Here is a 13,913-nt window from a genome sequence, read left to right as displayed (position 1 = left end):
ATTTGCACAGCCACACTGAATTAAGATGGTACAGAGAAACAGAGTTGGATATTATGACACAGCACTTCCAAGTCCCCTTATAATCCCCCCCCCCATCAACAGGTTACACAGAGCTGTTAAACAGCATTTGGCATAAAATGCTGAAGTGCTGGAAGTCTTTTAACCTTTCAGTCATGCTTGTTGCTCAGTATCATAGGAATTAAGCGGCTCCAAAATCTTCTGTGTAAACACCATTCAGTAGTTCTGTTTAAGTTATATTCAGTTAAAATACCTCTCAACACAGAGGACACTCACCTGCAAAGGAATGCCGTCTGCCAATCCTGAGTGTGTTCGAGCCATCATTCCCAAAACCCTGGCAACCTGGGCAGCAGTGACCTCTCCCACACCAAACTGTGTGATGATGTTGCGACATTCCTCCACACTAGAAAGGCAAGTCACAATGACCTCCACAAAACTTGGTATATAATTGTTTTCTATCAAGTATGTCTATTTTAAGGAGTATTACCGATACTCAAGTCAGTACATTAAGCTAGACTAGGGTGGAATCTATGTGCATATAAAAACCATTCTGAAAATACATTTTAAAAAAGCGTTTTTAAAAATACATTGAATTTTCCATAAGGCTCAGCACCGCCGCCTAGTGTGACATTGTATATTGCACTTAAAACACACTAAAAGTTTTACTTGCAGCTGTATAGCTGTCCTCCAACCTCCAACAGCCTTCTCAACTGACATAACTTGTCCTTTCATTTCAATGGGGCTATTCAAAGTATGACTTAAGAGTCAGGACATCAACTCCAAATTTCAGTGAATTTATCTACGTACCTTGTACAAAAGCCATAGCCAACTTCCTGCATGAAGTCTGCAAGAGAGCTCTCCATCATTGTTTTTGCTATCCCTCCAGAATCAGGCAGGATCCTGTCCATTAGAATGTCCCGTTTTTCAGGGTATAGGAGTGGTGCAAGCACCACAGGGCAACGTTCCTGGGGAAAATCTGAGATCCCAGAGTATTTTAGCATTTCAGAAGGACCAATGACCAACACAGAACCCCAATAATAATTTGTTTCATATTGTGAAAATCATGTTATGACCAAAGAGGTTTTGAATAAAAAGGTGTTTAAGATCACTGTCTTGGAATTTAGAGACACAGAAAGCAATTTATTTTATACCCCAACTTTTGACCTATTTACTGTCCTACTGTGACAGTACAGCTATTTAGATAATATGACCTTAGTTGCATACCATGGTGAGCCATACTTAATGCTTTACCAATGAACATGTCTCGCTTGGCTCCTTTGCTCCTTCCCACACACTCTGGGAGGAAGCAAACAATTATCCCAGGGCTTAATATTATGACCAAACCAGCAATTATGGTTCACTTTGCTCTCAACAAGTCAATTATTGCCCATTAAGGTGTGTGCACAGTAAACTATGGTTTACTATGTTGTGCAAACTGGGCCTCACATTACTGCCTCCATTACATCCTCTGGACTGTCACAGCAACATTCTAAAGCACCTTGAAACTGCCACAAGTTTTAACAGGAAAGGGAAGGGGAAGGCTAAGATAGCAGGGCCAGAGAAGCCCAGGCCAAAATTTCAGAGGGGTGGAAAGCATCAATTTATATCCAAGCCCCATCCCATTTCTAAATGGAGTGCCAACAATAATACCCATCTAAAGTTGTGATAGCCAAACTTCTACCAGTTATAGTATCTGAAAGACATAATGTGCAGACAATCCTATAAGGATCTGCATTAAGATAATCGTTTCAGGATCCTCGTTTCTTTTCTAGATTACCACCAAATGTTTACCCCCCACAAAAATTTATTCCTTTTAGAAATGGGTTTCAAATAGATGTATCAAATACAATACTTGCCTCTACGTAATGTTTTGAGAAAAGCGTCAATCTGTTCCTGTCCAACCCCAAAGGCTCCCTTCTGTCCAAAAAGAAGATGGGATAGGAGGAGGTGCAAGACCTCTATTGCAATATCTTGGAAGCCACCTTCTTGATTTCCACTGACGTCTGCGTCAATGTATGATCGCAGAAGATCAGGAAGTTTCTGTTTAATAAACTGAGCAGCTTTTAAAGAGAGAGAGAGAGAGAAACCGAAAGCCGTTAACTAAATTGCTTTTTAAAAAACTTTATGCATCTGCTCTTCTGGTTTATCAACAGCACTTGCCAACTGCTCTGATCGTCACACAATAAGTGTGACAGTATATAGACAGTTGCATACTAGAACAACCAGTCAGAATAACTTAGCACCACCCTGCCTTGGAATGCAACCTCACTTGATGCCACCTTGCATTTCCTTACACTGTTTGGTACAAGCACAAGAAAGGAGAAGTGGAAGCTGGTACTTCTCTGGGCATACATGCTTGGCTTTTTCACCAATTTCACTTTTTCCTGCTTAGGTTGCACCTAAAACCTGCCTGCCCTATCATGACTCTACTCAAATTCTAATGGTGATCCAGATACAGCTTCTATTACACCCTAAGAATTTTTACTTCCAAATATACTTTAAACAGGACTAACAAGTGGTTCTAGGAAACTCAGATTAATGGAAAAATTGTTGCCTGTAGTTACCTCATTTAATTAAGAAAGAAGGGAATATTTTGGATCAGTGACCCGCAGATCAACTACTTTCAGAGTCCAGGTCAATAGAACTGACATAAGGAAGCAGATTTCATATTTCTTAATTACCTCTTAAGATTTTTTGGGTGGGTGTGTTGTATTAGATTTATATTGTGAGCTCAGAGCAGCTTACATATGGTTCCCATGTGGAAGGGCTTTCTGGAAGGGCTCAAGGAGAGCTGTATCTTATGTTTTCAGAACATTCTATTAGCCACAAAGATCAGGCAAGATTTTTAAGATCTGGGGTGTTTCCCCTCCCTCCAAACATCAGCGGAGGCAACTACAAGGCTGATCCTTGAATGAGTTAACTGGACCTTGCACTGTGGTACCTTCTGGCCCTTGGATTCTACAACTTAAGCAACTAAATCCAGGAGAAGGATGAAAACTAAAGTCTCTTATAGACAACTCAGGAATCAGATTATACTAAAACTGAAGTAAAATCTGGTATGTGTGTCTATAATACTATACAAATTTATCTTACCAAAACCTCGTAGATCTGGGTTGAAGGAGTTTAGCAAAGCAAGGCCAAAAATAACCTACAAATAGAAGAAAGAACTGCATTAGCACCCATCACATACATAGTCCAGCTGTCTGGCAACTAGACTGGCAAAGAGAAACACCAGGGCTGAATTTTACTGTCCTCCCCACAACTTTCCTCATGCCACTGAGAGTTAAAAATACCCCCACCAAGGATGCCCACGAGGTGGATTAGGATTTGGAGGGTGACGTTGATGTCAGTGCTGCTACTCTAAAGCAAGATGGACAGGAAATCATTGTGACTAATGCCACACCTTATTTAATATGGTTGGAACATTTCTAAGAGCACTACCAGCTGTTAACCTTCCTCAGATTCTGTCAGGATGTCAGTCCCTCCATAGTATTCCTATTGGGGCCAGTGCTTTTAATTTGTTTATAAATGATCTATATTTAGGTAGCCAAGTTCATAGCCAACATCAAATTATTTGGGGCATTAAAACAAAATGGTGCTCCACAAGATCTTCTCCAAACTGGGTGACTGGACATTTTAAACGCAAATGCAGTTCAGCATAAAACAAGTGAAAAGTGATAAACAAAAGCCTAAAAAAACCACTGATGAGATCCAAACTGAGAGAGTGACTAGGAAGAAGATCTTGGGAGTTGTGATGGACAGTTTCATGAAAATACTGGTGTAGAGTGCAGCTGTTCTGAAAACAGCAGATTATATGATGATAAAAGTGTTAATGTTTTATGCTTTTGTTTATATTCTGTTGTTATTGTTTCTGCTTGTTTTTTTAAGAATAATTGTTGAAGTTACAAATTATAAAACTAATAAAAATTATTTACAAAAAAATGGAAACAGCAGATTTTATGCGTACAATTAGAAAGGAAATATTAAAACTATCACTGTCATGGTGCCTTTACAGAAATCTATGATTTGCCTGTGTTCAGAGTAGTGTGTAGAATTCTGTTCACCACACCTCAAAAAGCATATTGTAGAGCTACAAATGGTACAGAAAAGGGCAATTAGCATGAGCAACTGAAGGAACTGCCTAGTGAGAAGGAGTTTCAATGCCTGGGGCTAGTTGGGGGGTGAGGTGGTGGTAATGACATGATAGAGGTCTATAAAATTATGCATGCTGTTGAAAAAGTCACTGGGCAAATATTCATTCCTCATTCATAATACCAGAACTCAGGCTCAGACAATGAAGCTGAATGTTGGGATATTCAGGTTGGACAAAAGGAGGCATTCCTTTACATAAAAAGCATGCAACGATGGCCAACATTTTTAATGGTCAGACTAAAAGGGGATCAGATTACTTCATGGAAGATAAATCTATGGACTTAACCCACCTCTTGAACCTTGCTTAATTTGATAACTTTGCTCAGCTGAGTGAATAGATGGGGTGACGGCTTAAGACTCTGAAAGAAAAAAGTTTTATATATGAGATGATTATGTTTACAATTTAACAGAATACTGTACCAAGAAAAAGATTCTCTGTGTCATAAGTTCCTCTACAGAAAAAAATAAAATCAACTTCTGCTCATTAGTGGTACTTTCCAACTTCTCTGAAGATAGTATCATTTGTTGCCAAACCACCAGTATTCTCCAATTCTAGCATACAAAGTTCTATAAATTGCTACGGAAGCCCCAATGAGGAGTGGGTGTTGCAGAGCAAAGAAATGTAAAATAAGTCAATTACCTGGATATTTTACGAGTACAGAATTTACATGATGTAAATCTTAAAAACTCTTTTGTAATAATGAACATAGGTGTACATTTTGTAAAATTAGCTCACTGACACCTGAATAGGTTTTTCTTTAACATTCTTGTTAAGGGCACTTTAAAACTGCATACAAACCTTTTGATAATGCAATGGATTTTCAATAGCATAGGACAGCGTCGAAATAAAATTTGGCTTTGTAATCAATGATGCACACTCCTGGATCAGAAACTGCGTCTGAAAAGAAAGGAGACAGCTGTAGCAAAAGTTTTGGTTGTTTTGGGGGAGGCACCTATGATCTAGTTACCAGATATTACCAGGATTTTGTTTCTGTAAACATAATATATACACCCATTAAAGTACTTCAAACTGTCTTCTTACTATAGGATATGTTTGACAAATATTTTGATATCATAAAGATGAGATGGCAGATTAAACTATTTTGGTTAGTCTTTCAAGAACATGAATGCAATTCACAATTCTTCGTCATTACTGATTATGCCCAGCACAACAAACATCATCTGAATACTGTATCCATAGTAACAAAATAGAATATTAAGAAATATTTTACAGAGACAAGCCAAACAAGTGACTTGACTTGACTTGTGACTAAACTTGTGACTAAAATTCAAGTTACTGAACTCAGTTACTAAGTCATTCAAAGCTTGAGAAAAATGAAGTTCCATCACACAAGACCTTAGGAACAGCAGTATTCAAAAGTAGCTCAACTCTTCTATTTTAACATTTCCTGAAATTCACAAATCTAAAATGTGTTGGGATTATTTACATTTACAAGCCACCTTAGAAGTACTCGGGGATACAGTTATTTCCATTTATGAATAGCTTCCTATGAAGCCTCCTGAAGCAATTAATAATACCAACAATTAACACATATATGAAACAGTTCAAATGCAACACATACACAGACTTGGCATTCAGGTATGGCACTTCTATGCAACTTTTGTACTCGTAAGTGGGCTAAGCCAATCTGAAAAAAAGCACAGGTCTTCTCTGGCCTCTTTTAAACTCTCCCAGAAAGATGTGCTTACCTGACTCCCTTCCAGATTTCTACAGGGTAACAAAAACAATGTTTTAGGAAGTTTTTGAACTAACTGCTGGACAGAAAATCAAGCTATTTTTTAAAACTTAGGAACACAGGAACCTGTCTTATACAGAGTCAAGACACTGGTGCATCTAACTCATTTTTATAGACTGACGGGCAGGCACCTTTGTAGGGTTTCAGGCAGGAGTGCTTGGCATACCTGCCTGGAGATGCCTCTGGAGCATTTTATATGAAAAGCTTGTGCTCTATCAATGAGCTATGGGACTTTTATAAGAAGTGTTCTGTTGTAAACCTGCTGCCTGTTTTAAATGTATCCATATGTATGATATGTTGTTCATATGTTTTAGTAGTAGTTTCAATGCTGCTTTTACTGTATGTATTTTCACAATGAATTTTGTAAGCCACTACAAGATGGAAGCATTGTAGAATAAAAAAATGTAAAAATTAAAAATCAAGAAACTAATTGGAAATTCTTTAAGGACAAAATTTACCTGATGGAAATCTTTACCGCTACTTTTACCATCGCCACTGAAATCCACATGCGAGAATAGACAGCGTAGTAAATGCCTGTCTGCCTCAGGGCCGTGCCGATTCACAATCTAGTTGCAAGAAAAACAAAAGAGCTGAAGCGAGGTACCATAGCATTTATAACTACATAGAATGACAGAACTGTAGAATTGGAAGGGACCCTGAGGATCATCTAGTCCAACCCCCTGCAACACAGGAATATGCAGCTGTTTCTTATGGGGATTGACCTTCAACCTTGGTGTTTATCAGCACCATGTTCTAACTGAGTGTTTCTACCACTTTCAGCTGCACTCTTAAGGAACAGGAGCCACACAGCTTTCTGGCAGGGCCCATGCTAGTAGCAAAAAGGAGAAAATAAGGGAAAGTCACAGAGTGTCCAGGTCACATTAAACTACAGTTTAAACAAGATTTGGTTTAACATGACTGAACAGTGTGGTGGTAAACACTGCTCAAATGTCACAGTGTCTGACTTCTGATGTCACCCGAACCTAGGCTCTTAGTTGGTTTCCCAAAAAAACCTAAAGTGGCAAGCCAAAAATGAACTTTGTTTAATGCTCGTGGTTTGTCAGGCAACATGACAAGACAGACTGAAGGGGGAAGCAAGTACAGCAGCAAGTGACCCTAGCAGTCTTTCAGAGGTTCAAATGGGCCAATGACCCAGAAAAACAGGGCTGAGAACCACTTTGTAAAAATGAAAAGGGATATAATTTAAATTACTCTTTAATAAACAGAAAATCTGCTTGCTTTTAAAGTAGAGCATGTTAGCACTAAGCAAAAGAAAATAAAAAAGCAACCTAAATATATTGCATAGTATGCATATAATTGAGGTAATTCCTGTTGAGTCCAGAATCGAAGATTTGTCATTTATCTGGGTTACTTATATTAAATATAAAAGCTATTTTAATACAAAGTAAGTTCTACGACCAAAAGCAGCATAAATATAACAAGAAGGCAACTGAATAGCAACCCCAAAATTAAAACAATATTTTAAAAATGGAGAGGCCCAAACCACACCACTCTTTCAGAAGGCCTGAGTGAAACAAAAGATTTTACCTGGTGGCCAAAAGACCACACGAATGGGATAATACAAGCCTCCCAGAGATGGCTGTCTCATAATCAGGGTATCACAACTGAAAGATTACCGCCCTCACTTATTTTGGTGGGGGCACCAGGAGCAGGGCCTCCAAAAGATCTTAAGGTTCAGATAGGTACACAGCTTGCCATTTATAAACCAGCGCTTTTAAATTAGCCCCGGAACCATATGGAGAACCAGCGCAGCTGAACAAACCACAGGCATAATATGATCAAACTGCACAGTCTTAGTTAAAACCTTTGCACTCCTGTTCTGAACCAACCAGTTATTGGACCATTTTTATAGGCCGTCCCACATACAATACAGTGCAACAGTCTAAACGGGAAGTCAACAGAGGATGGGCCATTGTGGCCAAGGTATCACCACTCAGGCAAGGTCAAAGCTGGTGTATCCACCAAAGCTGAGAATAGGTAATTTGAGTCGAAAGATCATTTGAGCCTCCAGTGCTGGATCAATAAGCACCCCCAGTTGTACACCTGATCCTTTAGGGAGAGTAGAACACCATCTAGAACAGGCTGAATACTATTCACCTGGATAGCTAAACCAAGCAAACAGGGCAGCCCAACTTTTCATACCAAGTGGGCCGCAACAGTAATTTGACACAGAGCCCATGGGCTGCACACTGCCCTGTTGCACACATGGGATCACGGCCAAAATTTGATGCTGCCCCCCACTCTGCCTTCGTAAAGCTGCCTAAGTGAGGCGCCAGGTTTTGGAAAGGAGGCGTGAATCTCTATAAGGGTCCTACAGTTCTGCCACCTCCTTCCCAAAGCCTTGTTAGCTCTTTCCCAGCTTTGGGAAGGAGGCGGGAGAACTCTTAAGACATGGTTACAGTCCTCAGTCTTCCTTCCCAAAGCCCAGCTCCTCACTTAACCAGCTTTGGGAAGGCAGTGTGAGGAATGGGGTGGGTCTGTGTCAAATGTTGCAGAGGCTGCCAAAAAAAGCCTCAAGGCCATATGTCACGCAATGGACCACCCTGAACCAATCAATACCTCTAATCTTCTGTGACTAGGGGCAAGAGGGCTTCCACTTGCACAGCAGGGCTTTCCTTGCTCTCCTCTCCTACTACCCCCAAAATTGGCTGCAAGGGGAGGTCAGAAGAATCCCCAAAACAGTGCACAGGAAGAAGAGGGAGGATCATTCCATCTGGCAAGCTGCATTGCTTGTACTAATAGGGACGTTCATCATAGTGTGATGTTCAATTCCACCCTGAACCTCTGTTTTTCAGAGTTCATCCAGTTCATTGCCATGCCCAAGCAGCGTGCACAGCCTCACTTGCATGTGATGAGCAATAAATATAAAGCTGAGTATCATCTTCATTACAGTGACACCTTCAACCAAATCTTCAGGTGCTCTTTCTCAATGGTTTCATCAAGATGTTAAACAGTGTGGGCAAATGAATAGAACTCTGCAGAACAAGCATCAAGCAGTACCTCTCAAACTTAAACCAGACAGCTGAACTGAAAGGACATCATTATTAATGGCACTGAACACTGCTGAGAGGTCCAGGAGAATCAACAAAGTTCCATTTCCCATCTGCCAGCAAAGATCAGCCTACAGGAAGACCAGGGTAATTTTTGGCTCCAAACCAGGTTAGAAGCCTAACAGAAATGGATCTGGGTTAGGAACCTCTGGCCTTCCTGATGTTGTTGAATCACAACTCCTATTATACTGTGGAACCATAAGAGGGATAAACAATTCAAAACTAATCAAATAAGGTAAAGGTCCATTAGGTCCAGCTGTGGCCGACTCTGGGGTTGCAGCACTCATTTCGCTTTATTGGCCGAGGGAGCCGGCGTACAGCTTCTGGGTCATGTGGCCAGCATGACTAAGCCCCTTCTGGCAAACCAGAGCAGCACACAGAAACGCCGTTTACCTTCCTGCCAGAGCGGTGCCTATTTATCTACTTGCACTTTGACGTGCTTTCGAACTGCTAGGTTGGCAGGAGCAGGGACCGAACAACGGCAGCTCACCCCGTTGCGGGGATTCGAACCGCCAACCTTCTGATCGGCAAGTCCTAGGCTCTGTGGTTTAACCCACAGCGCCACCCGCGTCCCTACAATCTGATAAAGCACCTCTCAAATAATTTTTCCCTGCCTAAAGCTTCGTAAAGTACACTGGAAGCTTATTACTGAGCAGCGGAAGAAGAGAAAGCAGCTTTTTGCCAGTGCTGTCTTTTGATAATGTGTGTGCAATGAATCACATATTGGCTGTGTTTGCACATAAACTGTGGTTAATGTTATTTAACAGACCATGACTCACCTCGCAGACAAGCAAACAAGTCACAGCTTGTTTACTTCATATCAGAGCGGGTGCGGGGAACTGTGGCGCTCCAGATGTTGCTGAACTAGAACTCCCATCATCCCTGACCCTGGCCACTAGCCATGCTTACTGGGACTGACGGCAGTTGTAGTTCAGCAGCATCTGGAGAGTCAGAGGTTTCCGACCCCGTTCTAGATAATCAGATTCATCTAAGAATAATTAGAATGAGCAGGCCCCTACTCTCTTGATCACTTTGTGAGGAAGGATTTATTTACAATTTTCTTTTTTAAAAAATACTTACAGCCCCACACATCACCAAATGGACATGGAAATTTTATACAAAATATCAGTTGAAAACAATATATAGTTCATTAAAATCCTAAGCTAAATTCAGAAAACTAAACAAAATCACAAGAGCAACAAAACAGGAGTGCAGCAATACAGCAGAAGGGAAAGCATCCACTTGCCTGAAAGGCTTGGTAAAGAAGCATGTCTTAACTTGTCACTGAAAATGTTACAATGACACACCCCAGAAGGGAAATAAATAATAATAATAATAATAATAATAATTATTATTATTTATTACTTTTACTCCACCCATCTTGCTGGGCTTCCCCAGCCACTCTGGGCGGCAGCCCTCTCATTTGTCACCAGTATTCAGTTGTTTGGGGCTTTTTATATTAACATCTTAGACTGGGCTCAGCAGCAAATTGGCAACCAGCACAAAATCTTTCAGGACCAGCAGTAACACCCAGCAGTAACCTAGCTAGCTGCTATATTATGCACCAGTTGCAGCTTCCAAACCATCTTCAAGGGGAACCCCATATAGTGCACTGCAATAAACTGATAAGGAAACATTAGCCACTGGCCTATAGTTAATATCATCTGGATCCAGGCTGGGCTGACTTGTAGCTTCTTTTAAAGAAGATGCAACAGCTTATCTTGTCAATGAAGAAAGAGCAAACGTGAGTTTAAGCACAGGGGCTTTTCTTATATCTTCTGCTGTGAATTCATTCAGCTTCTCTGCATTCACCTTTTCTTCCTTTTGACAGCTTTTGACTCCTTTACTGTTCAAAGGTCCAGCTGTCTACCTAGATGGTCTCTAACTACTCAAGTATTTTATGGTTGTTGATTTTTGTTTTTAGCAGCTGTCATCCTCAAATTCTTTTTTTGCATCGCTTATGGTCTGCTTGCAATATAAAAAGTCTTATTTCCCCCTGCTACGTGCATATTTTATAGTTTTGTTTTTCATGTTTTAATTTTGGTCTATTATAATTGTTCTCCGTATTATATACACTATAAAATGAAATTTTAAAACTTTACAAATAATCAGTTATTTAAAGACCTTAAATACAGAAGTTAAAAATCATTTGAAAGTTGGATGTAAACAAGGATCAAAGTAGCATACTTCTAAGTAATACTGAGTATAAGACCCTTCAAGTGAGGTAGACCACACCGCTAACCAAAATCCCTCTGCCAGCTTCAAAAGTTTGCAGGAAAGCTAGGGCAGCAACAACGTGGGCATATGGTGCCACAAAGATGTTGCCCTGGAGTAATTGTTCTTCATGCTTCATGCTACACTTCTTCCACATTCACTTTTTCATATCTCATCCAGTTTGAGAATTAAATGACATTACTAGCCACACTGGGCAGGGAACTGCAAACTTGAAGGTTCACTTCACTATTTTCACCATCATTTCCACCACCAGTACCAACCTCAATTCTTCCCCTCCCTTTTTTTAAAATCTAACCATTCAAAAAAGGAATGCAAAAAAAAGAAAGAGGCAACTACTTTTGTAACTATGAAAAATACAAGCTAGAATGAACAATTTTCATTTAATAAGGAAAACAGACAGTAATAGCACTTGCAATAAATTCACCCTAGAATGAACTAAGTATTGCCAATTTAATTTTGCATTAAATTACTACACAACATTGCAAGAAGGTCAGGACAGGCTGATTTTAAATACTCAAAAGAACTCTGTTATAAACATGGAAATGAGCAATAACTCTACAGGACCACTGAGTAATTAAAGCCAATGTCGTAAATCAATTCAGGTACAAACAAACAGAAAAAGATGAAATAACAGGATAAATAAGATATAAAACTACTTAGAGTTTAATAAACTTGACAACTGTCAACTCCCAGCAAGCAAAATATAGTAAGATCTTAGTGGCCTGTGGTGTTTTGCACTACAAATCACATCAACCAGTTAACATGTTCTGTGGTCAGAGCTGTAATCCACAACATCTGGAGATTACCAGGTTGGGGAAGGTTGTTCTAGCAACTAAACCAATCAAGCAGTGAGAAGTAGGAATATAAACAGTACGCACTAAGTTGTGGATACCCTTTTCATTTCTTTTTTTAATGTCATCAATTATTGACTTACATGCTGTATTTCCTGCTGGCTGGCTCTGTAGTTTTTCTTGGTTAAATTGTCCACCAGGTAGCTGATTTGAGACAAGGCCAGCGAGAGCGAGTCAAGATTCATTGCTGGTTGGGGCGGAAGCAGGCGGCCGAGCCCGGCGCAAAATCACCATTATTCCCCTTTAGTCACCTCAGAGACAGGTTAATTTTTTTCCAGTTAGCCTATATAATCAATTTATGCTGTATGTTCAGCTCTTCTTTCCCAGTATTCTCACTCTGTTCTGAACCATGGCACCTGCAGGACAAAACAGGACAAAACAGCAATGATTATACATAATCTATTTGCTAGTGACTGGTCATGTATAACTAAACAATCGTAAATGTAATGATGGTACAGGCCAGAGTTTTATGGGGAAGCACTTGCTTTGCAAGCAAAAGGTTGCAGATTTGATAAGGCTGTTAAAGGCAGTTTGAACTATAGTTTATTTCAGGGGTCAGGAACTAGATCCGGCCCCGAGGGCTGAATCCAAAACTGCCACACCATCTGTGAACCACCTTCAAATGAAGAATCAAAGAGCACTCAAAGTACACTCTGGATACTTTCCAGCCCCAAATTTAATTAAAATTGGGACTGCAGAGGAAGTTTATTCCGCAGAAGAATATTCTGCCACTTACCCTTCCAAAAGTAGGGCTTGTATTTGACACTGAATTTCAATTCAGCAATGAAAACGAGTCAAGGATCATCTGCATTTGGGAGCTAAAAGGAACAAGTGGCAGATCACGGTAATGCTCCCAATTGTTTCTCTAGAGCCACAGCAGTACCTGCCCCACACCTGAAATCATAGGTGAGCGTGGCATGGGAGAAAATTGTATTGAAAGTCAATCTAGGGCTACTGGTAGGCTTGTGGTTTATTCAAAGCCAGCATCATAAGTCACAGTCTGAAGTTGCCCTATTCAGACAAACCAACCAGAGTTACAACTAACCAAATTTGGCCCTAGTTTGGGCATAACAAGCCACTCCAAGGTGGAATAAAAAACAAGTGCTTTTGACTTCCTCCTCTAGGTTGCACTGGAAGAGGGAAGTAGTGCACAAGCCAAAGAACACTAAAATCCCTGTTTAGTGTATTGTCCAAATACAGTCAATGAGTCCAATCGGAGCAAAAGACTATTTTATTCAGATCTATAGAATTATGAATAGTCTTCACTTGTTAATGAGAACACAGGAGTTTATTTACACTTTCAACAGCATGAAGTGTCATGTATAAGATGTGTACCCAAGTACCAACTCCCAATTATTGTTTTAAGCAAATATACAATTTTTTAAAATAATTTTAAATGATCTGTTCATTGGCATTTGACTCTCTTGACGGAAGCTTATCATTAGGATTGTAGATTTCTTAATAGGTTATTGTCCTGCCAATATAGATTCCAAACTTATGAAATGATAAAATTGCTTCATGTTTACAAGGCAATCTTGAAATCTTCACCAGTTTTGCTTTGTTTTTACAGGCCACTTCCAAGACCAATGCGGAAAAGATTGCAAGGCCTGAAATTCTGCTGAAGGAAGATGATCATTCTGTAATATATGGAGAGAAGTGGCATTGATTTGTGGATGGACTGAATATGGGACAAAAGCAAAAAAAAAAAAAAAAAAAAGAATCAGAGAAACAAATTTCATCCTGATGAAGTGGGCAATAGAGGAAGTGTAAATGAGATTGGTAGACGGGAGGAAAGATGAGACGTTTGGCTGTGGATGTACAGTGGTCCC

At 39.9% G+C, this 13,913-nt stretch overlaps 1 protein-coding gene across 22 annotated transcripts in view; it reads right to left on the bottom strand.

Moving 5' to 3' along the window:
- Nucleotides 1-13,913, bottom strand: part of CNOT1 (CCR4-NOT transcription complex subunit 1) — a 57,651-nt gene that overhangs the window by 39,034 nt on the left and 4,704 nt on the right. For all 22 annotated transcript variants that reach the window (XM_083452762.1, XM_083452744.1, XM_083452754.1 and 19 more), the window contains exons 2-9: nucleotides 12,168-12,440; nucleotides 6,386-6,493; nucleotides 4,970-5,068; nucleotides 4,461-4,529; nucleotides 3,112-3,166; nucleotides 1,875-2,078; nucleotides 826-994; nucleotides 295-421 (exon numbers count right to left, since the gene is read on the bottom strand). In XM_083452762.1, coding sequence (XP_083308888.1) covers nucleotides 295-421; nucleotides 826-994; nucleotides 1,875-2,078; nucleotides 3,112-3,166; nucleotides 4,461-4,529; nucleotides 4,970-5,068; nucleotides 6,386-6,493; nucleotides 12,168-12,269 — 933 coding nt within the window. In that variant the 5' untranslated portion in view covers nucleotides 12,270-12,440. The remainder of the gene's footprint in view (nucleotides 1-294; nucleotides 422-825; nucleotides 995-1,874; nucleotides 2,079-3,111; nucleotides 3,167-4,460; nucleotides 4,530-4,969; nucleotides 5,069-6,385; nucleotides 6,494-12,167; nucleotides 12,441-13,913) is intronic.

This window comes from Podarcis tiliguerta (genome assembly GCF_965153285.1).
Source record: "Podarcis tiliguerta genome assembly, chromosome: 8".
In the NCBI taxonomy this organism is placed as follows: domain Eukaryota; kingdom Metazoa; phylum Chordata; class Lepidosauria; order Squamata; family Lacertidae; genus Podarcis; species Podarcis tiliguerta.
This window is presented reverse-complemented; position numbering and strand designations above follow the sequence as displayed.